Here is a 23,824-nt window from a genome sequence, read left to right on the forward strand (position 1 = left end):
AGCCTGAAAAGCAGGACTAGAAAATAGTAGTTGCGTGAAAGACATCTGCATTTATATTCTTGGAACTGTTGCATTTTTACATCTTATGATTCATACCTGTGCTTGGCTATCCCACTTAGTTCCTAGTGAAAAGTTATCTATAAGCAGCAAGTGACTGCTATTACTTCTCTTTTGTCAACCTTTTCCTGCTTTATGCATTGTGCTTCTCCTTTTTTCACTCCTTCCAATTATTCTCTTCCTCCTCCTCCTGTGCTTACTGCAGTTGCACTTTCAAGGCTCTGAGACTGCAGACCAATGCCCACACGAGTTGAAAAGATCTCACCCGAGTTTGTTCAGGGTGGGAATTTCACATTTCAATACAGGAGGCTAAGTATGCCTGTCTGCATTGTTCATCTTCAGTATTAGTGATATAAACCATTAGGTGTACAGGCAAATCGCATTTTTCTTCTGAGCATTGTATTCATGTTCTCTTTTACAGAAAAGCTTGCAGTTACTGATCTCAGGAAGTATCAACTGAAACGAATGCAGGGGAAAGTTTTGGTATCTGTGAATTGGAACACTTGTTACACCCCCAGGCCAAGCCAACCCAGCTTCTGCTGCTGCCTCGCTTGAGGACCACCTGACCACTCGATGCTGGGGGCTTAACAGGGGTGCTTTAACATGGGTTTGCTGGAGGACAGTAAGCACCATAAACGTCTTTTGTTTCACCATGAAAGAAAAAGTCCTTCAAATATAATTTACTGAGTGCTAAAGCATCATGAGGATCTGGGGCTTTCTTCAGGCTGGGATAGACACCGACTGTTTCTGCCAGGGAGGCTCAATCAGGGCAGAATGAGCTGGGAGATAGCTGCTGTTGAAGAAGGAGAAGCTTTCCTTGGCTTCTTCTAGCAGAAATAAATTTCTACCTACTGTAACTAGTTACCGTCTGATATGCTGAGTAATGAAGCTGGGGTTATAGAAATCTTCATGCAATCTTTATAAATCAGCCTCACATAATGTCAGGTGCTTTCTGCTTCATCTCTGTTGAGTCACTCATCTGACAGTTGTCATTCATCTTAGATTGAGATGTAATTTAATAGTTTCATTTCAGCATGAAGATAGCGTCAACTGAAGTTGAGCCTGGAAAGATTTAAAGGTGTAACAGACAAAATATTAATACTGTAAATAATATCTGTGGAGCTGCATGGCTCTATAAATCACACAGTGCCGAGTTGGAAGGGGAGCCTATGTAAAAAAGGAAAGAAAACAGCATCCTCCCCTACCTTCCTCTGCAGATCAAACCTCTCTCAACACCCACACCTGCTCGAGCTCCTGGTTACCAAGTTGTCACTGCAGTCTACCTTCCTCTATTTGCTGTGATCACTTGCCGACACAGATACTGATCAAATTGTTTATACCCATCAGGGTTATGAGTGCAGGGTGACCTGCCAACAGCACAATGTAGTCCAGCAAGGCGCCAGAAGCCTCATGAAGCAGCTGAGCTGCTGAAATTCAGGTGTTTTATCTGGGGATGTGTGGTCACAAATCTGCTTGCATCAGGCCACGCTGGCCACATAACCGAGCGCGGCCTTTCCAACCTAGGGTAACAGAGGACTTAAAAATGGCCTCCATGGCTTTCGGCTTTCTCCTTTAGACCACAGGCGGCGATACCGCCGTCGACGCGGCCTAGGCCGACCCTTGCACTGGCAAGGAGGGCGGGCAGGGCTGCTGCGGAGCCGCGTCCCACCAGGGCGAGGGACGCGTTGTCCAGCGAGGCCTTGAAGGCAGCGCGGCTGAAAGCAGCCACGCGGGAAGCCCCAGCACGACACCGAGTGCCTATAGCTGCCCCGGCCCAACACCCACCTCCCACCTCGCACCCGACGGCCGGCCGGGAGACCACCCCCTCTCCCCGTGGTGCGACCGGCCCGGGCCGGCCTGGGCGGGAGGGAGGAGCGGGGAGGGAGGGGTAGCCGTACCCCACCCCTGGCGCCTGCCCCGCGGGAGAGAGTGGGCTTCGCGGCCGCAGGGACGGGCCGGGGGGAACTGCGGCGGGAGGGGCCAAGCCGGACTGCAGCTGCCCGCCAAAACGCGCGGGGTGGCGGGACGGGGCAGGGCAGATCCGCGCCGCACCGACCCCTCGAGTGGCTGCCCCCAGGCCAGCGCGATGCCCAGTGACACCCCGGCCTTCAGCAAGAGCCCGGACGCCGCGGGGCCGGGGGACAATGCCAGCGGCTTCGGGAAAGCGGCGGCCCGCATGGCGGGCGCCCCGGCGGACGGAGTCGCCGCCGCGGCGGGAAAGAAGCCGCCGCGGCTGCCCAAGTGTGCCCGCTGCCGCAACCACGGCTACTCCTCACCGCTGAAGGGGCATAAGCGGTTCTGCATGTGGCGGGACTGCCAGTGCAAGAAGTGCAGCCTGATCGCCGAGCGGCAGCGGGTGATGGCAGCGCAGGTGAGCCCCGCGGGGCGGCCCCCGCCGCTCCTCGCCTCGGCCAGGTCTGCCTAGGGCGGGGTGGGCTGTCTGCCCGGCGTGCTGCCGGCGGTGGGCTCGTTCCTCCGGGCCCGGAGAGGTTTTAGTTCCCGCAGGAGCCGAGCGGCGGGCGCCGCGGCGGAGCGGTGCGCTGGGACCGCGCGGCTGCGCGGGAGCCTGGCCGCGGGCTGGAGCTGCACCGGCGCCTGCCTCAAGTAGTGAGGCTTTCCGCTCTCTTCCTCCTATGTTAATATTTATTTTTACTTATTTTTTATAAAAATAGGTGATGCCCTGGACGCGTGTAAGAATTGAGTCCCGGGGAGCGGTGGCGAGCGGCAGCGGGAAGGTTCGGCCGCTCGCTTCTGAGCGCGCCGCTGTGCAGCTCCGCCTGAAAGTGGGCAAAACCTCAATGTGCTCGTAGCCCTAGGCTGCGCGGATATCTTTGAAAACCTTCAGAGAGAAAGATGCCGTTTTCCAACTTGTTTTTGACTAGATAATAAGTAATCTACCTAGCTAATTGGTTAGCGAGAATATTTCCCAGGGGTGGCTTTGGATTGGGTGTATCTTCTTTTCCTGGTGCTAGGTGGTTTGGTTACATTAATTTGTAAAACGCCTTTTTTATTTTTGAACGGCATTGTTCCCAATTTTTCATAAAGCGGCTCTGTAAATAACCTGTGTAGCTGGGTCGTCTTGCATCGAAACGAGGATTCAGTAGCATTCGCTAAGAAAGCAAATTGCATCCAGTTGCGTGCAGGAGTAGCTCGTTTGAATTAGGTCGTCCCGCTGAAGTCACAACACTTCGGCAATGTAAATAAATTTTGTGATCCTAATCTTGAAAATTTTCGTTAAGAGGGGTCCTCGGAGTGTAATGTCTGCTACAGCGTGCTTGAGCTCCCTGAGAGGGGTTCCAAGTTCTCTCTGATGCAAATCGGCACCTGCGGGCAAGTGAGCTGGGGGCTGTTGCAGCTGAAGGCAGCTGTAACAGACCCACTGATCCCATTGCAGCTAACCTGCACTTAGAACTTTGTGATCCCCAGTAAAATGTATGTCCTACTGACAAGATTTTAAAAAACATTCCAGACCTGGATTAAATCCTTCCCCATTTTTTTATTCAGTTATTCAGTTCAGGTATACTAAATGTCCTCGCTGAGAGCTTTCGTTCATTTGAATAAATTCTCCTTCCTTGTCCGTGGCATGGCTGTCCAGAAATGACTGCTACCCCCAAGTTCATGTTTTCTCATCACACTGAACCAGAATAATAAATATTTGCTCCCTGCCTTGGGAGAGGAGGCAAGAAATGTGGTGTTGCTAGCTCAAGTCCCTTGTTCTGAACAGACTGTTCTGCTGCCCAGCAGCTTCTGTCAGGTGGTAAAATGTCTCCTGCTAGCAGGTTCTGGCAGTGGCCCTGTTGGGGGTTTTGTATTCCCTGCCTAGTATGTGAAAGTGGCTTTGAAAGCCTCACTAACTAAACCTTATCTGTGTAGGAGTTACACATTGAAAGTCTGTCCCCCTTTTTGATATATTTCTGCAGTAAGCCCCTTGGCGCTGGTGGAATTTTACAAGTCAAGGTTATTGGTTTGTGAAGTCAAAAGCTGCCTGTGCCGCTCGCAAGAGTATCCCTCCTGTTTGGGATGTCTCTGTTGCAAGACCTGTTATTAATTTTGCTAGTAGTATTGTGGCATCTATGTCAGAAAAATGTTGCTGTTCAATGTGGAAATGGAGGGAAATCCCAGTAACGGGAGAAGGGAAGTACCTAGGAGAGTTTCCAGCAAGAAAAATCCATGAATCCAGCCTGTAATCTGGGACAGATTTCCAAGGGTCAAATACAGAAGCAAATCAGTCACCTGGGAGGTTTCAGGTTAGGTAGCCCCCAGTGTGATATATACTGCCTGACACATACCATAACCTGGCATGGGTGGACAGCTGTGCAAAACAATCTGCCAGTTCATACAAGGCAAAAGAGGTCCTGTGTATTGTTAGTAAGAAATGAATATGGTTTGTTTGCACCAATGTCCAGACTGCATAGTGCCTGTGGGCTTAGCCAGAACTTTGCAATATAGTCAGTGTTGGGAAAGAAATGGTGAATTCCTGGCCAGCTACGTGCAGTGTTTGTGATACTGGCCGAGATGCTTGCAGTATGGTTCCTGTATTTGCTGTGGTTCTTCCACAATGGTTCTTTTTTAGTACAGTGTACTGCGTCCTGATATTCCATGGCTGGATACTGTGTTGGAGGAAATGCCCTCAAGCCTGGGTATCCACCAAAAGCCAGTGAGTGAGACCAGAAGGCTTGGACAGATCAGCAGATTGGGGTGTAAGCTCTCATCAGGAGCTGTTTCATACTGTTGACGAGGCAGAGCAGAGCCCTGCAAGCGGATCAGTTTCTTACCCCAGCATCTGTGTACCAGTGGAGAGGAGGGTAGTGACTGCACTTTTCACAGCATGTTTTGCCCAAGAGCATCTGTACTGGTTGAGTGCAGTCAGCTTTAATACATCATGGTGGAATTTTACAGGTCAGGGTTATTGGTTAGTGAAGTCAAAAGCTGCCTGTGCTGCTCGCAAGAGTAGCCCTCCTGTTTGGGATGTCTCTATTGCAAGACTTGTTATTAATTTTGCTAGTAGTATTATGGCATCTGTGTAAGAAAGGTGTATGTGGCACCAGCATTTCAGAAGTTTGTTCATACACGTTTGGACAAAAAAGGGGTTGGTTTTAAATAGTTTTATAACCGTTATATCTTTCTCTGCCCACTGGCTGGCTTGTGAAATCAACGGCATAGAGGTACCATGAGGGAAAAACAGCCTTGAGGTTGAATCTTGTGTTGTTGCTGATACAAACTGTGCTCAAAGCAGAGAACGAGCCCTTGTGTCTTGTTCCCAGGTTGCACTGAGAAGGCAGCAAGCTCAGGAAGAGGAACTGGGAATCAGCCACCCGGTGCCCCTGCCCAGTGCCCCTGAGACATTTGTTAAGAAGAACAGTGGTGGCAGCTCTTGTCTCTTGCTGGAAAGCAGCAGCCCTACACATTCGACGAGTACAGCCACGACGGCAGCTAGCACACCCTCAGGTAAGTGCTGGGAGAGCGGTGATAACTGCTTGGGTCAGATGGCGTCTGACCTTGTAATTTTGTCTGCCTGCTCTTCTTGCACCTCTTGCCCTCCCTGCAGCCGCAGGGTTGTGGAGGGCGCCCTCTAAAAGAACAGCAATGTACTGTCGGTATGGTGAGCAAATGGTAACGATCCAGGATCAGTCTTTCATATTTTAATTGGTTATTTTTACTTGAAAATTAAAATCAGTTTGATATAGACTAGCTGTGTAATTGAATTCAGTAGAGTGTTTATCTGCAAGTAGAGATTTATGAGGAGCTCTTTTTTCTCCCAGGGTATGTGCTCCTGCCACAGTCCTGGCAACTGCTCGTTCCCTGGCTGTCTTTGTCAGGATAGGAGAGTTTTCAGCATTGTATAGGACCCAAGTATGTGGGTAATGCCACTGACCCTAGCAGCAGAAAGCTGCCCACCTTGCATGACTTGCTCTGTCCAGGTGTAATGAGTTATGAAAGGCTGATGCAGTCCTTCCACTCTATTACAACTTACTGTATTGCATTAGAGCCTTGCAAAAAAAACCCCAGACAAACAAACAAACTCCCAACCTAAACAAAAAATCAGACAGTATTTGTTTGCAGGTTCAGTAAAACCTTTGCTAAGCACAGCCAGGACTTAAGAGGTGCTGAAGGTTCCAGACAAAATGCTTTTTCCTGTGCAGAGCTTACATCTGACAACTACAGCAATTAAATATGTATGAAAATAAAATGGTTATAATTTATTTCTTCTGTATAAGCAGAATAAAATAAAAAATTATATAAACATGGAAAACAGGAAAAAGAAATTTAATTAATTTTTAAGTATCTGTGCTGGTGTTAATAATGACGGTGAACATACTTCCCAGTTAAGGAGATGCTTCTAATGTGAACAGTGCATTGCATTAACTACTAAAAAGACAGTGCCTATATATGTCTGTCAAATGACATCATTCTGTTTTGCAGGCCTGTTAAAGCCTTGGCAGATGGATTTGTTGCATCCATTGCAGACAGGCAGTTTCAGACCAATGTGGAGAAATTTTTTTGGTGGATAAAACAATAAATAGCTTTTTATTATCTTTTTTGTTTTGGTTATTGCAGTCATGTTAGTGTCACCTTTGAATCGATGCAATTACCTTTTGTATTTGGATTACTGCATGCTTTGTCTATAGACATGGGAAAAGCTGGCTAAAGATTAAAGTAGTATATTTAGTAATGTATAGAGATTGTGTGTAACTGAGGAGAACATGAAAACCCTTGCTTATACAGAAAGGTCGAAAAATGAAATTGTCTTACTGTCTACAAAATTTACATAAGCTTTGATCTTGGTGTTTTAAAAATGTCAGTGGAGGTACTTAATTTATTAACCCCATTTTAATAATTTTTTACTAATTGAATTGAATTATTGTCTTTCAATGCAAAACATTCCTTAAATGATCTTAAGGCAATTCAATGCCTGTATAAAGACTTGAAAACGTGAAAATGCCTAATTTTAAATTAATCTGAATTGTCTGAAAAATTTTGGTCAAAGCACTTGAAAATTATTTGAAGTCATCTTTCTTACAGAAGATTTTTATTTGTGAGAAATTCAATACATTGTTTCTTAAGAATTTTACTAAATAACTGTGTGTGGATGACAACACTGAAAACAGCACAGCTTCATCTCCAGACAGAAATGATTCCAGCCAAGAGTCAAGGCAGGGTGAACGTGGTTTACCAGAAGGGGAAGAATCAGGGAAAAAATAGGGGACTGGGTTCATAGGCACCTAAGTAGCAACAGGAATTCATGCTCAGTGACTGCATTGCCTAAAGCTCTATCCAAAATAATTCTGGTTCATCTGTTGAAAGCAGTGTAATTAACGTGTAGGTATGGATTTAATGCCACTGGTAGCTGTGCACTGGCTCTGAAGCTGGAGAAGGTGCTCTGCCTGCAGCCAGGGTGCCTAAAGGGTGGCTTCGTCTGACATCAGAGTATAGGCTTCACCTGGGAAATCTGATATTTTAGCGACGAATACTGCTTAAACATCTGAAGTTTTCTTGTTTTTTAGTACACAAAGGTCTTGTTAGGTAAAAAATTGCCATATGCAATGTGACGTTTTTGTTTTAGGTGTCAGGTTGTTTCAGGGCCAGGTACTTGAAGGATTCTTGTGTTGCTGTTTCATCATTTTACTTGTACCCTCAACTGCAAGCAAACTGTGGGACTAAGGGCTGCAGCATGTTAGTTTGGTAGACTGATGCTGATTTAGCAGGATTTTGAGTAATCTGTAAGGCAGGTAGAAAGTGAAACCCTTTGTAGCAGGTGAAGTCAGCAGCCAGCCCCAGGAGAACTAGGGATCCTGGGAGTACACTGTGCCCTGTATGACACATTAGACTGGGCAAGAGATGTTTTGACAGTGGTAATTCTGTTCATCTTGCAAGTCTTTGCCTTCATAAGAGCAGTTTTTCTTCTGGACTCCCATCACACAGACTGTTGTTTACCAGTGGATAAGTAATGTCTGAGGGAGTCACACAAATCAGACACAGTGGCAGAGAGAGTCTTTCCTCACTGTATCCATTTTATCTACAGATCAGAAATATTGTGACACCTGGAGAGACCAAATACAATTCTTCAGATCCCTTCATGACATGCTGTTTTGGAGAAGAGGAAGAATGAGTTATCATGGTCATAGTGTACGGGTTTGCACATTTACCATCTCAAGCTTGAAAACCACATTTACTTTGTATGAAGCATGTCTTCCACACTCAAAACCCAACTGGGGATTTGCAGGATAGTTGAAAAGGAGAAAAACATGGTTGCAGGGCAGTAGCAGAACCTCTTGCAGATGGATTTTTTAGTTTCTGTGCATTTTGCCTTAAAAAGTTGCAGGTTGCTGAGAGCAAAGGCCATTTAATTGCACAGAGCAGAAGAAAGTCATGATCCCATGATCTAAACTACCTGCCCTTTCTTCTGTAGGTTAAATATACCTGGGTGGGTTGTCTAGTGTGCAGAACTTGGCAAAAAACTGTGGTGAGACATTTAAAAAAGGCTTTTCAGACACATTTAAGTTTTTAAAACCTGGTTTCTGTCCTGTTCCTTGTCAGTTTGGTGCTTCTGCCATTTTAATACTTAGAAACTGTTGAGTGGGAGGAAGGTGAGGGAGGGAGGAAGGCAGGGAGGAGAGGAGGGAGGAAAGGAGGGAGGGAGGGAGGGAAGGAGGAAGGGAGGGAGGGAAGAGTGTGATCATGAGAAGGTTTTCAGTGAGACCTGCTCTTACGAAAAGGAGACAGTGCATTTCACTGCTCTTTCATTTTGCTTGGTCCTTGCCACGTGTTTGGCATTTGGTGCATGGCATGGGGTGGCCTGCAGCACACTCCCTTCCCCTGGTGACTGGAAGGTGCTGAAAAGCACCCCTTCTTTCTTCTGCTCTGTGATCATGTTGGCCCAGTTTAGCATCATCCAGTACAGACAGGATTACAGTACGAGGCTAATCCTCTGCTCCTTTTCTTTGCAGTGGTTGACTTCCCACTGGATTTGAAATGACCATGAACAATGGCGTTGTTCAGGTGCCTTCCTGGTGTCACTAGTTGACAATTTAAAGATGTATTTATCAGCAATTGTGGGTAGTAAGATTGTGCTTTTTCTTTCCCTTTGCTACATAAGTTATATGTTACGGAAACAAAATAGTGTTCTTTATACATTTCTTTCAGTTGGTTCTGCCCTAATTTTGAAACTCTTTGAGGAACAGATGAGTTGTTATCTGCTCATAAATCATTACTATAGTGGGGTCAGCAATAATACTGTGCCTAATGAGTGATGGTTCTGAGATCCCTTTGAACTTGGAGTGGCCTAGAAGCCTCTGAAAAACCTACCTTGCCTTCTTTACTTCTCCTGTGCTTTTTTGATGTTACCCTTTGTGTTTACAACACTGTGTTGTGATTTCAGAAATTCATGCTATGATCTTGCAGATGTTGTGTTGCCTAGGTAATAAGGTGAAAGCTAAGTTGTAATTGAAAGGTATCATTGCCTGCTTTTAAAATAAGCGAGAAATTTTCTTTTTGAAAAAAAGTCCTTATAAGTCTTTACAATTAGTGTCATATACTGCCACGTTTCAGTTTTGTTGAAAAGTCTCATTATACTTAACTGATGGGCAACAGTGAAGGTGCCATGGACATTTCACCCTGAGGATGCTTAAACACTGGAACAGGTTGCCTGGAGAGGTTGTGGAGCCTTCGTCCTTGGGGACACTCAAAACTCAGCTGGATGGTGCCTGAGCAACATGATCCTACTGTGAAGCTGGACCTGCTTTGAGCAGAATTTGTGCCAGCTGGCCTCCAGATGTCCTTTCCAAACTAAAATGTGCTGTGAATCTATGCCTACTTCATTGTATTGATGCTAAGTCAACTTACTGAAATTTGAACTTCAGCCAGCCTCAATAATGATCAGCACTTGCAAGCCTGGGAAAAAAATCCTGAGTCTTTTGACCTAAAAACACTCAGTGACTGAATCTATGGTAGATTTCAAGACAAAATTGGCGTAACGGTGGGGGTTGACAGGTTGTGGGGAAGACTGCTAATTGAGGTGGCAGCAGCCTCACCAGGGACTGGGCAGTAAGGAGAAGGATACATCAGGTGGTTTGCCTGCCAGTGCCAAAACTAACATCATGACTATACATCCTCAGAGGTCTTGGTGGGTCTGCTGTAGTTACAAGTCCATTTTCCTGCTTCCTTCTTTTGTCTTTGTCTCCTTGTTACTTTCTAATGACATTTTTTTCCTGCTGTGCCAGCTACTACTTCACCAGTGTTAGCTGCTGGCTGCCTCCTGGTTCTGTCCACCCTCCTTCAATACCAAGATCTAAGCAGTCCATGCATTGCTTCTTGGCACTTTTTCCCAGCTTCTCCCACAGCCAACAAATCTTTGTTCAGAAGAAAAGTACGTGGTTAAAACATGATGTGTCTTCACTGGGTTTTAACAGCTGGCAAAGAAACAAGTTTTGCATCTCTCATCTGAGAATAACTAATACCTTTCCATACACAAACATCTGTTTTTCTCCAGGTGGTTGAAGTTAAGATGAGAGAAAAAGAAACATATTTGCATGTGTCTCTTACAACAGTTTGCAAACCCTCTTGCCTCGTGTTGTCATTGTTTCCAGAGCATGAGTTAGACTTTGTCTTGGAAAGCAGTTGCTGGAGATGGTCTGCTCTCTGTGTGGCGGTTTTCTCAGATGCTAAATCTCTTCAAGCTGATCTAAGTAAATATTGATAGATTGCTTCACTTAGAACAATTTTTCCTTAGTTTAGGATAAAACTCCCCTAATGGGCTTTTTGAATTTCTGGCTGATAAAACCATGTTATGAACTCTGCAATGTGGTAGCCATGGCTTTGTAATTTTCAGTTCCTACTGAAATTGCATGTGTTTTGCTCCGAGATGTTGAAAAAAGTATTGCTTGTGAAGCAAGGGAGGCATTTCTTCCTTTCTGTGCTGCTCTGTTTTCACTTGTACTTGGGAAGGGAGTTTTGAGCATCTCATTATAAAAGGACATAGATAAATCTGAAAGGATAGAGAGAAGGGTGACAAAAATGATGTATGGCTTGTAGAAAAGGAGACTAAGGGTGGATATAACAGTCTATAAATATTTGAGAGGTAATAATATGGGGGTGGGGGAGGGATTATTTACAGTGCTTGAGACAGCATAACAAGGAGCAACGGCTTGAAACTAAAAAAGACAAAATTAAATTAGACAGTAGACACTTTTTCTCCTAACTAGAAGTGCAATTAGCAACAGTGTGACCTGCATTAGGACAAGGGTGTAAGTGAAGCATAATCAGGAGAGGTGTTTAAGTGTGTGTTGGATTATGATCTCAAGTGATTAGTATGGGGGTAAACTCTGATCAATGTGCAGGTTAAACTAGATGACAGAAATCTCCTGCAGCTTTGTCATCTCCAGTATGATTCATTGCCTGTGGCCATTGTTTGACTGTGTTAAATAAATCGTGATGTTACAGGGTTCTGCATCCCTGATTAGATGCTTCACGTTAATTCTCCAGTTCTGGAGCATACAGCTTGCAAAGCTTGGACTTTCCCTGCTTCTCTCATTTTAAGCACTATTCATTTGTTGTCTTTGCAGCTTCATGTGTGTCTGTGTTTTAACTGAGCTAATGCCTGAAGTGCCATACTTGTTTATTCAGCAAGGCAGATTCTGCCAAAAGTGTGGTGTTTCTGTCATGTTGGTGACATAGGTAGAACTTGGGGCAATTATCAGAGTTAAGTCCCTACTTGAAGAAGTTTTGCATTTTTTTTTTAGGCTTTTGATCCTGCCTGAAGCTTCAGTGGGAGTGTAAGGATACATGGTAGTGTAAAAGGATTTGGAAAATGTAAGAGAAGATTGCTTCACTTTTTCTTTTCAAGTGGTACTGTCATCCAGGGCTGTCTTCACCAGAGGCCGGGGCTGGGAGGAGGTTTTAGCAGCGTGCTGGGGGAGCAGGGCTGCAGGGGACCAGCTGGGACCTACCCAGATGTCCTTACTTTGGCTGAGCAGGACTGCTCAGCCCCAGAGCTTTTATGACTGGTTTTTTTGGCTGGAGAGGTGACAGTGAAAACCACAGGCAGCTCAGGAAGCATTTTCATCCTTTTTTCACATTTCCGAGAGCTTTTTTCCCCAAAAGAGTGGTAGTAGATTGCTTCCCACCCTTCACCTATTCCAGAATTTTTCACCCTGGGGCTTTCTGTGTTTGCATGATCTTAGTGACTTAACTTTTCTTGCACCAGGTGAGGTTTCCATATGAGGAGCTACCTGTTAGAGCAAGGTCCCTGCCAAGTGGAGTTTGCTGTCTGCTGAACAGACTTGACCTGACGCACTGTCCTGGCTCCCAGGTGCTGGGGTTTTCTTTTCCCACTGCCTGCCATCGGGGCTGGTGGGCTGCACCTCTTGTTCTTTGTGCCCTAGGAGCTCTTCCTCTGCCACGCTGGTATTTGCATATGGGTATTCGCATTCAGAGAGTTATCTGTGCTGGCTTGTGCTTTCCATTTGTCATTACAAACAGTGAGATAAGGAATGGAGTAGGAGCAGAAGATGTACTAAGAATTTTCTATCTGTGGGCACATTATTACACTATCTGCAGCTAACCTCTTGTTCCTTTCTGTGTCCTTGAAACAGTTATTACGACTTATCTGAATGTGTGGGGCTTTCTTTTGGTTTTTAGAAAAGATGTAAGTGGGGAGTGAAGGAGGACTGCATGGTTCCTTAACTGTGAGCACTGGCATGATTTCTTGCTTCTTTTTTTTTCCACATGGTTTCTTATACCTTGAAGACTGCTTTTGTTTTCTCTGTTTATCAAGTAATTTCCAAATTCAGCCTGTTGGCCCACTTTCAGTAGATTTGTTATTTGATGATGGGAGGACTAAAATGCAGTTTTGAAGGATTCTTTTTGTAGGAATACTTCTTCATATGTTTCTTCTAATTCTTTTTTTTTTTTTTTCCTTTTTGTTACCTTTGCTAAAGAGTTGTAAATAGCTCAGTTACTGAAGTATAACATTCTTCATGCACTTTTATTTTACCTTTTCTTGAAGAACTTGTGAAGAGACAGTTAAACACTGAGCTTCACTTCCTTTGCAGTGAGACTGGATGCCTAACTGTGTTACAATTTTTTTTTCCCGAATTTCTATCTTTAGTGTGTATTCATAGTCTTTCTGTAGCTTACAGTGTTGGCCACCATTTGCTGACTTGGATGACTGTAGTCATGGGCACAACTGAACCTCAGCACATGTAAGCCACTGTAGTTCTAATCACTGTGCATTCCAGATGTACGTGCAGGTCCGATGTCTGTCATATCTGCATGAACAAAATTCATTAGTGATCAATTTGCATTTGTGAGTGCAAATGTTGTTGCACCCATGAAGCACTGTCAATTGTGTACAGAAGTGATACACGTGCATGTCAATTTTTCTCACTCTGCTAGGTCCAGTTGTTGTCTGCAGCGGTTGGTGTTAGTTTTTCCATCACATAATAGGCAGACAGAGGGAAAAAGCTCTCTTGTTATTTCTAGTTGGTCTTCTTTTGAAATCTTTTGGGTTTCTGTCATCATATATAGCTTATAACAAAGCATCCACTCCAGCCAATTCCAACCATTGTCCTACTCCCTTTATTATTTTTAGTGTGAGGCATAATGATTTTATCCCAGTCATATTTCCTCCAAGGTCTTCTATCTCAGGCATCTGTAAAGCCTACCCTCCCTTTTAATGTCCTCTTTGATCTCTTGTTAATGACTTAAATCTCTTTACATTTAATCCACACCAAGTTTTTTTCTCCTCCTCTCAGTTTGCTTCTTTGTGCCTGCAGGTGTCTGGGCTGTTTTTCATCACTGTCAAGAGATCTGATTTTCTTTCCTAATATTCTTGCCTAGTGTCTTCCTCTATTTTTTTAAAAGTTGTGTTAATCTTAAATTTTGCTTCTGTAACACACTTCAGTAACATGCTGCATGTCTGAATGCAATGAACTTAATGTTTGTAAACTTCTTTCTCAAATCAAGCTGTCTGATATGACTGCTACACAATAGTCATACTCTTAAGTAGTATATTGAAGATTGAAAATGGCACTTTTTTCCCATGCTCCTTGTTTTCTGAAGCACTGCTTTTGTTCATCCTGATCCTGTAAGGTGTCATGCATGCAAATAACTTAGGTATGTAAACAATCCTGATATTTTAGTTCATCATGAACAAATACATACTGGTGCATTAAAATAGTACCTATCATCTTCACAGATGCAAAGCCATATTTGAAGATTTTGAATGCCTTTTCTTTACTAAAGTGCTGCTTTGGGTTTTTTTGTTTTTTTTTTTTGTTTTTTTTTGTTTGTTTGTTTGTTTTGGGTTTTTTTGCCATTAAAGGTTTGAATACGATCACTATTGCTGTATTATAAAGACCAAAAGTGCTTCTAAGGAAAGAACAAACACTGCCTCTCAGCTCACATAAAAAGATGAACTATACCTTTCTAGTCAATGGCAGAAGATACTGAAAGTAGACTTTGCTGCTGCGGACTTGTTATTGAGGTTCTGAAGCATGCGTTGAATGGGGAAATAAAAATTATTTTCCATAGGTTTTACTTCTTCAGATGTATTAGGAGGGTTTTAAAGTTGCATGCTAATGGTTTGCAGTAGATGTTTTTTATTAAGTGTATGCTATATGTGAGCAAAATGTGCCCTCCCTAGTTATACTGAAATCAGTGGTGGTATTTCAGCTCCTCTTAGCTGGAGCTGGATTGGGGGCCTTGGTTATGGTTTAATATGCTGAGCAGCAGTCTTCTGGCAGGGATTTCTCCTTCCTTGTTTTTTTCCCCCAAATCATATTCATCTGAAAAAAAAAAGTATTATTTAAAATTAACTAAAAATCTTAAATTGGATTTTTTTTTGGTTGTATTTAGGAACACAGGCAAGGAGTTGACAGTCACCCATTGTGGAATAATAATTCTATATGTGAAAAAGAGGAAGAGGTGTTCAAAATTTTTTCTGGGCTTTGCTTTGAAGAGAGGCAAATGATGTTGCTGTATATGGAGATGCTGACACTCTGCTTCCATCTCCATCAGTAACTGAAATCAGCAGGATTGAATTACTTCCATGCAGAATTACAAAATAAATAAACCAAACAAAACAACACAAAAAACATCAGAAAACTTAGCTGAGGGTCTCTCTGGTCCATTAACACGGATTTCCAGACTTTTTAACTGGGGAAATTTGCAAGCCCTGGAAGATAGCTGATTTCATGCCAATATTTAAGAATAGTGAGTGTGGTATGATACATAGCTAGAAATCCATCACCCCGACTTCAGTTTGTGTGAGAATAACAGAACAGTCCACAGTAGACTGAAACATGCCAGAGAAATACAAATGTAAAAGGATGCTTGGACTATGTGAATTGACAGAAGTTTCTGGATAACAGATTCTGTCCAGATAGTAATCTTTTCTTGTTAAAAAATTGTTTGACTGTGACTGTATTGATGCATTTGAAACCCCTGACATCTTGATGAGGAAACTGAATTGACAGAAAATCAGTATTGTATGTGTTAGGTCCTTCAAGAAGGATGGTCCTGTAAGACTGAAAATACAAGTCTTAGCAGGGAATCTGATGCAGTAATGTTTCTGGAGAAGTTTCACGGGGATGAGATGTAAGCTGTGTAATCTTCTCATTGGTATCTTAGAAGCAAGCCTGGTGCGTGGACTGGTAAACAGTGGAGAAGACAAAAGTGTATTTGTGGGAGGACTTTTGATAGGTCAGAACACTGTTCATACTGTTTCCTAGGCTTCTCCTTACAGGTTCTAGTGGGGATATAGCCATGGTTTGAACCAGCACACCTGTAGGGGCTTAGATGCAGGAATGATGGAAAGACCAGAAAACTTGAGGTGAGAGAGAGCAGCTTATGTGGCCCTTCACTCACCATCCCATCTAAGATGTAATTAGTCGCCATATAGAATTATAGAATTTTCAGGGTTGGAAGGGACCTTTAAGATCTAGTTACAACCCCCCTGCCATGAGCAGGGACATCTCCCACTAGATCAGGTTGCTCAGAGCCCTGTTCAGCCTGGCCTTAAAACCTTCCAGGGATGGGGCTTCCACCACCTCTCTGGGCAACCTGTTCCAGTGTCTCACCACCCTCATGGTGATGAACTTCTTCCTAACATCCCGTCTAAATCTACCCTCCTCTACTTTGAATCCATGAACTCCACTGATCCATGAGGGACTCCACTTGTCACTGGCCTCCACGTGGACATGGACCCATTGACAGCCTCTCTTTGGGTGCAGCCGCCAAGCCAGTGCTTAATCCACTGAGTGATCCATCCATCAAACCACGAATTTAACAAACCATGATTGTTCTGAATTGCTTGTGCCTCTACCAGACTAGAGCAGCCCAAACTGAAGTGTCATTTCACAGGATTTCACATTGTGAACAGAAGCCACAGGGGGATGCAGAATCCCACTAAAAGCTCGTTTGTTGAGTGCATCCACTGCAGGACTCAAGCAAGATGATAATGAATACCTTTAATTCTAGGATCTTCCAGGTTTTCTTGAAATGTGCTGTGTTTGCTGCCTAACTTGTATCCATGAGTGCCTCTTTCTGGCAAATGTCATTCTTGGTAAGATGCTCTGTTCCACTTAGGACTGGTTTAGCTCTTTATAGGTGCAACTGGAAAAGCTTCTCCTACTGTACTCAAAGGATGACTCCAGCACTATTCCTAGAGGGTAGAAAAATGTAATGCTCATCCCTTCAGGGTGAAAACAAGTTTTGCTCTGGCAGTCAAGTGAGCCTGGAGAAGCAGGAGAGCACAGCTGTTGATACCTTGATGGATAAAGCCATCTCCTGTCCCCAAGACGTGTGCCCTGCACCTGCAGACACTGCTGCCTTTATTCCCTCTCCTCTCCAATAATACCAGCTCAGCTGCAGTCCAGTGGCTCCATCCAGTGAAGGGTGTTGCAGCACAACACCTGCTGAGCTGTCAGAGGTACCTGTTTTTTCAGTAGAGGTGAATGTTTTGTCTTGAGCTTGTGGGAGGAGGTGAAAAGCATGGTAGGAGTGGGCAGGTGCTAAGTGCCTTAGCAAGGCATAGCCATGATAAATATGATCAGCCCCTATAGGCTTTGGCTTCAGGAAGAGGCCAGGAGCCTGCAAGAGGCTGAGAGTTGCTGGTCTGTACACTTTTTAATTCTTCTTTTTAAAATTGCCTATTCCTGTTTTTAGAAAAAAGTTGCTGAGCAGCTGTATTCTCCCGCTGTGGTTGGAGAGATACCTATGGACTGCAGTGGCAGTAAGCTGTTCAGCTATGATTTATTCTCTTTAGCCTGGAGACATAGCTGCTTTTAGTTCATGTGTCTGATTAGGCTGATAGCACAGCTTGGCATCCAGTGCTGTTTGAGCAGGAGTAAAAAGGACCACTGGATATGTTTGAACTCCAGGTGGGCTTGTGGTGTTGTTCACCATTGGAGAAGGGAAGAAGAAACATGCTTTTCTCAAAAGCTTTCTGATCAAAGCAATTGGGAGGACTGCAGAGGTAGTTTTTCATAGGTAACTGAGAGTAGGACAGCACTGTTACTTTTCAGAAGCCAGTTTCCAGGGCAGGGGTATGAGCACAAGTTCCTCTGCTGCTTGGTGGACCCTGCTCTTTGCTTGTATTTAGTGGCTCATCTCAAACCTGGGGTGATTCTCCTTTCCTTGTAGCACAAGTTAGGGTCTCCACTTCTCTTAGGCTCTCGACCTCCCCACTGCTTGAGAGCCATCACAGGGTGATGCATTAGAGTTCTGCAAATTGTGGAGGAATATGGAGAAAGGTTTTGTCTTCACAGCAGTGGCTCTTGGGGCCTGAATTCAGGGATTCTTTCAGGACTCCAGGGTTCCTTTTTTTTCACTCTGCTTGTAAGGAGAAGGCTTTTAGTGGCAGGGCTGAAAGGCCTGATTCTACAGACTGTATATTACGGTAATTAGTACTGTCCACTTTTACTACAAAGTGAGTACTGATCCTTGACATTTTATTTGTCATGGTGGTAGAGAAATACCTCATATTTTCTTCTGTTTGGAAAGTTTATTTATTCAAACAGTTCAAAAGCATGTTTTTATTTTTTTCACTAGAACTTGTTAAATGATAATTCATTAAATATCTCTTTGAGCAGGGCTGTGGGTTTGGAGTTTTATACATACGAGCACCCATAAGAGATGTTTTAAGGCAAAGCACCCTCAGGAATATTTTTATAAAAAGATGACTAAGGGGAAAACAAAAGTTAAGATGGAGAGAGTCAGCTCTCCTGTTTTCTTGAGAGCCCTGCTTCTCTGTACAGTGTCCTTACAAAGAGGAGAACATAGTGTGTGGACTTGTGTAGTGAGACTGGTAACGTAAGCACATTGTACTGGGATACAAATCAGTGTCTGGCTCTTCCCTGGGAGCTCTGAGAGCTCTGGAGACAAAAGCCATATCTGTAAAGCACAACACTTATCTGTAAAGCACAGTACCTGTGTGTCTCATATTAGAGCAAAACTGTCTTTTAGGAACCTGTACTATATTGGCAAAAGCTGTAAACTGGTGAGATGGGGAGGAATTGAAGTGTTTTAAGCCTCTCTTTCCTTACTGAAGGATAGTAAATGGCTGTCTGTGTGAAAGAATGGGGCTCAGCAAAGTTACATAGATGTGAAAAGAAGCTGAAATGGTGTAATCCAACTCTGGGGATGGAGAAGGAGAAAGAGAAAAGGTAGCATTGGACAGGAGAGCAGCTGGGACCTTCTCCAGAGCCTGAAGTTCAGGCTTAACCATGTGTTGCTCTTCTGTTCCTCAGTTTCCCGTTAAGACGCTCCAATCTTTGCCATTCCCTCCCCTTACTGAAGAGGTTTCCTTTCCTTTTCTCATTTTAACTAAAGCAGGGAGTGGGAATAGGAAGGCATTAGTGTGTAGTATTTTGCACGGTATCACTATGCAGGGTACAAATAATAAATCACACACTACATGCTTAGATAATTTACTGCCAGCTTTTGTATGTTCTATGACAAGTGCTCAAAAGGTCAAAAAAGCTTCCTTAACAAATTTGATAAGATAATGCAGTGAGCTGTGACAACATAAAGTCCTGGGGGCCATAGACCAGAAAAGAAGAAATAATTATGCATGGTAATGGGTAATTACAGATAATGGCCTTTTTTGGGGGTGGCAGAAAATACACAGCCCCACTGCCTTGCCTAGAATGAACATTGTCTAGCACATTAACTTTATAGCAACCTAAAAGTTCAATGCTGGAACCAAGGATAATCTGCAACTTCTAATAGGAAGAAAACAGAAATGTTCCTCTCAAAGGCAGAGCAAGCATGTGGGTTTTGTTCCTGGGGAGGCAGAGTGCCTCAGCAGAAAGTCAGTAATGGTGCCAGCTTTCTTTGACATCTGCAATAGCTCTATCGTGATTGTCTGGTGGGAGAAACATATTGTTCCAGTGTTTCTGATTATGATGTTAGGGAGTGATTTCACACCGGCCTCATTCAAGGCTACTGTCTGACCTCAAAGCCAGCTATGAATTAAACTAAATCATTGCAGGACCTAGTGTCAGACTGGTTAATAGTTGTGTACTACTGATGCTTTGTGTACAGAGCAAGGGGAAATTGTCAGATGTGGATCCAAGTATCTTTTGGAGGTCTGAAGGCAAGTGTTTTCCTGACCTGAATAATTAAATTTTTGGCTTTGTAAAGGCCAGCTTGCAGAAAGGTATAACACTGCAGTGATGAAAGCAGTAACTCTGAATTGAAAACTACAGGAAATGTAAACTACCAGAAGCTGAACTCGCTCGCAGGATGGTGGCTATGCCTTCCTGCACCTTGAGCTTGACTAGTCACAGACCTGCGTTTTCAGCAGCATGTCTGTAAGCTCAGAGTCTGTAGGCATAGAAGAAATAACAAATTCTAACTGGAAGTGTATATAAGAATTCTTGTCAATAAATATGGGCAGTGAAATACCGTAATTTGCCACATTGCAGGTACAGAATCTGAAGTACACAATCAGATGGAGACTAGTCAGCTGTTACAGCTGCATGAGTAAATTGAACCATGTCACTGTATGCTCCCAGTCACTGAAATGTGACTGTATGTGCTGTCTGGATTTTTAAAAGGTTACTGATGTTTGTCTGTCCCAAGCTGACTAGTGCTCACCCCAGATTCCCATGTGTAGCCCAGTAACTATTTCCAACAGGCAATTTGGTGCTACTACCCTGCTTTAGATGCTGGGAAAGTCTAATAGCATGGACTCTGTGCTATTTGACACACAGAACCTTTTCCAGGCATTTTTAAATTAAGCCCTTAACAGTACAATAACAGGAGGTAGTCCATGCTTATGTACAAAATGAGTGAATGTTACAGATAATTTGCATTTCTTAGTGTGTATGCTTAAAAAAATATTTGCACCTGTGAGACAGAGATGATGATAGAAATTCCTGTAAATTCCCTGGCATTTCTTCTGTTTTCTCTGAAAAAAGTAAGAAGGGAAAGAGTGATCTGTCTACTGGCTTCTGTGCTGATTTTGCCATGCATATCCGTAGTTCTTGTAAATTGCCGCAGTTTCATCGAAGTAAATGGTCTGAGACTGTTTCACATTAAGTGGGGGACTGGGCAACAGTTTTTCACCATGCCCTGCTAAGTGAGGGCAAGAGCCCCTCAGGTTACTGAATGTCTAAGACCTGTATGTGTAACTGACCTCGAGAACTCACCTTCCTTCAAAGAAAATCGCAGCCATCCTGAAATGAATTACAGGTTAACCACTATTAATATGCCATAGAGCTGGAGAGTCATCTACAACACTGCAAGATCAATAACAGTATTTATCGTGCATCATATTGATCTTCTATGAAAGAGTGGGTCATATTTCAAACAGTGTACACAGTGCAAAAAAAGTAGCATTGGTTCTCTACAGGAATTAGTAAAGATGTAGAAAAGAGCTTAGAGATCCAAGGGCACAACTGAACGAAGGGATACCTGTGGTCTCACTGCAAGAGCATTGCATTGCTAACACATGGAGAGCCTCTGATGGCCTTGCATTGTGGATTTGGAGTTCCAAAAACTGAGTGAGATTTTAATCGCTCCTTTTTTGTTGTTTGGTAGCTCCTCTGATTTTAGTTCCTTTTTGTACAGGTTCAGTTCCATATTTTTAACTGTAACTTTTTCATAACTTGCAAAATGTTAAAATTTATGGCTAGCACCAGGGGAAAGACCGAAGATCCCTTCCCAGGTTTTTCTCATGTAGAGTGTGAGGATAGACAAGGCATGAGCCCAGCTCCTGCAGCAGATCTCTGTTTTTAAAGGGCAGGTGAAGGGGCAGAGTGGGAGTCTGAAGGTGCAGCAGCAGTGCATTGTTGGCAGCTTAATTCCTCTTGAAAATTGCTCCCCTTAGAGCAATGAACCTCTGGACTGCACCTCATGTTCAGGTGTTTTAATGTGGCAAGCTCTGAGGCAGGGAAGGACCCAGCAAAACCATTCAGCTGTATTGAATTATATTTCGAAAAAAAAAAATCAACAAAGCCAATGCAGCTGAAAGCTGCTTTCTTAACCTTGGTATTCATTCCCTGCTGGCAGAAAGCAGACAGGGGCTGACATCCTCCCTTGGGGAGGACACCTTGCTCATTGAATGGACAGAGGTGAAGCCGTGGGAAGGAGTCAAGAATTACATATACAGGCCAAAGACTAGAGGGACCTCAGTTAGCGAAAGCTTAGTTACAGCCATTGCTTCCAAGAGATCTGCCTTGTTTTACAAATGATGGCCATGCCTAAAGATGCTGCAGCCCAGATGCAGTGTGCTTGCCCATGAGCTGGATAGCACACTTCAGCTGGAGAAAACTGGCATGGATAGGGCATAAACTCCCCTGGGCGTATGATAAACATGGAATCTTCTCTGGGCAGATCTCTGAGTGTCTTGTTTCATTCCTAGGACAGATTAGCAGGGTTCTTTGGCCTTAATTCTACTCCTCTTGACACTTAGCACTTTGGAGGTACCCCATATAGGTACTGGCCCACAGTCTGGATGGGAGAAGGCTGCATCTTGTATGAGATGTCTCCCTTCTCCCAGGCAAAGCATCAAATCTCCCCCAAATGCTTCAGAAAAATGTAGACTTGTCCCAAAGTATGACATCAAAGAAAAACTTATCTCCTAAATTCAGGGGAAAGTGTAAGTTGAAGCACCTGAGAGCTTTTTGTGCTCTTTGTGAGTTGTTGCTAGTCCTTCCATCTTCAGAAGCATGATGTGATTTGGTATTTAGAGAAAAGTACTCTTCTGGCTGTCTTTCCAGCATGGAAGTTCTGTGTCTGTGTGGAGCTGTGTGTGTCTGTAACTTCTCTTGAACTTTCCCCTTCCCCTTGTCTCCTGTTCCTTTCTGCTAATCTGGTGGGGCACATTCCTGTGTTGTGGCCACAGCTCAGGTTTATGTACCAGGAATGTTACAAAGACCATGGATTCCACAGTTCTGCTTTTATAAGAGATAAATGCCTCAGGCTTCTGACTTGGGGATTTATGTGTATGGGTAGCTGACCGAGCAGGTGACTGGTTCCACAGACTCGACATTGGGTCTTGGGAGGGTGGCTGAGCGCTATTGGAGATCAGAGGGACAGTAGGAGGAAAGCAGAGAACTGTTCTGGTAGATTCCTAACACCCCTGAACACTGAACTGATGACAGCTGTTGTGCAAAAGGAAGAACAGGTGGCAGCAAGTCAGCCCCATTTGCACCTTCGTTGGCAAATAATGGCAGCCCAAGAAGGAACAAAAATCCTGGGTTTTTTTCTCCTGCTTGATGCAGCAGAAGACTGTCATTACTGCCCTTTCCGCAGGAAGGATCTGTAGCACTACCAGCCACTGGAACATCATAGAGACATCGAAGGTGCTTGTATGATTTTTGTGGATAGCTATGGATAGGTCTCTAGTTCTAGTGTATGTCATTCTTGTTAGAAAGGGAGGTGCTGAAGACCTTTACAAAAGTTGCAGCAAAGTGTGTTACATTCTCTCCCATGTCCTTTTAGCTCCTGACACCTCAAGATAACTGCTCTTTCATTTCCAGGCGTAAAGAGGCCCCATCTTCCTGCTGCTAGTATTCTTGCTCAGAAGTATTACCCTTATGATGCACTGCAAGTGTATAGACCCTTTAGAGGTTATAAAAGAAATTGTAGATCTGTTCAGCACAGCATAAGCCTGCCAGAAGTTCTGCAGCCAGCTGCCTTCCATATCTGTCTCATGACAGATCTGTATCCCAACAGGGAATGTGTTAAAGGATTTTGGTTTTGGCTGCTCTTTTACAGCATGAAAAGCAGAACAATTAGACCACAACTTTATCTGGGAGAGGGGTGTCAAGCTTGTGTTGTGATTTATCAATTGTTGGCTTTTTAGTGTCAGAGGTCTAAGTTCTGATTTTACCAGACATGCATAGAAGGAACTGAAGAGAGTCCTGTTCACAAGCAGAATAATAGCAGTACTAAAATTCCGTAAAAATATGGAAGTGCAGAAAATGTAAAGCGTCTTCAGCAGCTTTGTAAACTCCTGTTCTGTGTGCAAATTTCAGAGATACTCCTGATGAAAAAGGACAGCTGGCCTGGTTCTCACTTGTATGGGACTGGGGAACAGAAAAATGAGATGCAGAAGGCATAAAACACTCTCTTTGCTAATAAACGAGTATAATTAATTGATGTCAAGAAAATGTCAGCAAGATCTGAACAGGGGCACTCTAGAATTTAGTGACCTAGGAGCAGACTGTCCATGTTTGCAGAAAGCTGTAATTACAGCTAAAGAAGTGAAGCAGAATTGCATTGTGAATGGCAATAATTGGTAAAACCTGTAATTGGATCT

At 43.7% G+C, this 23,824-nt stretch overlaps 1 protein-coding gene across 1 annotated transcript in view; it reads left to right on the forward strand.

The window, feature by feature from the left end:
- The first annotated feature begins 2,143 nt into the window (after positions 1-2,143).
- The window catches only part of DMRT1 (doublesex and mab-3 related transcription factor 1), a 56,052-nt gene continuing 34,371 nt past the window's right edge, over positions 2,144-23,824 (forward strand). Inside the window, exons 1-2 of the mRNA XM_030467499.1 lie at positions 2,144-2,428; positions 5,322-5,505. Coding sequence (XP_030323359.1) covers positions 2,144-2,428; positions 5,322-5,505 — 469 coding nt within the window. The remainder of the gene's footprint in view (positions 2,429-5,321; positions 5,506-23,824) is intronic.

Source organism: Calypte anna, chromosome Z (assembly GCF_003957555.1).
Source record: "Calypte anna isolate BGI_N300 chromosome Z, bCalAnn1_v1.p, whole genome shotgun sequence".
In the NCBI taxonomy this organism is placed as follows: domain Eukaryota; kingdom Metazoa; phylum Chordata; class Aves; order Apodiformes; family Trochilidae; genus Calypte; species Calypte anna.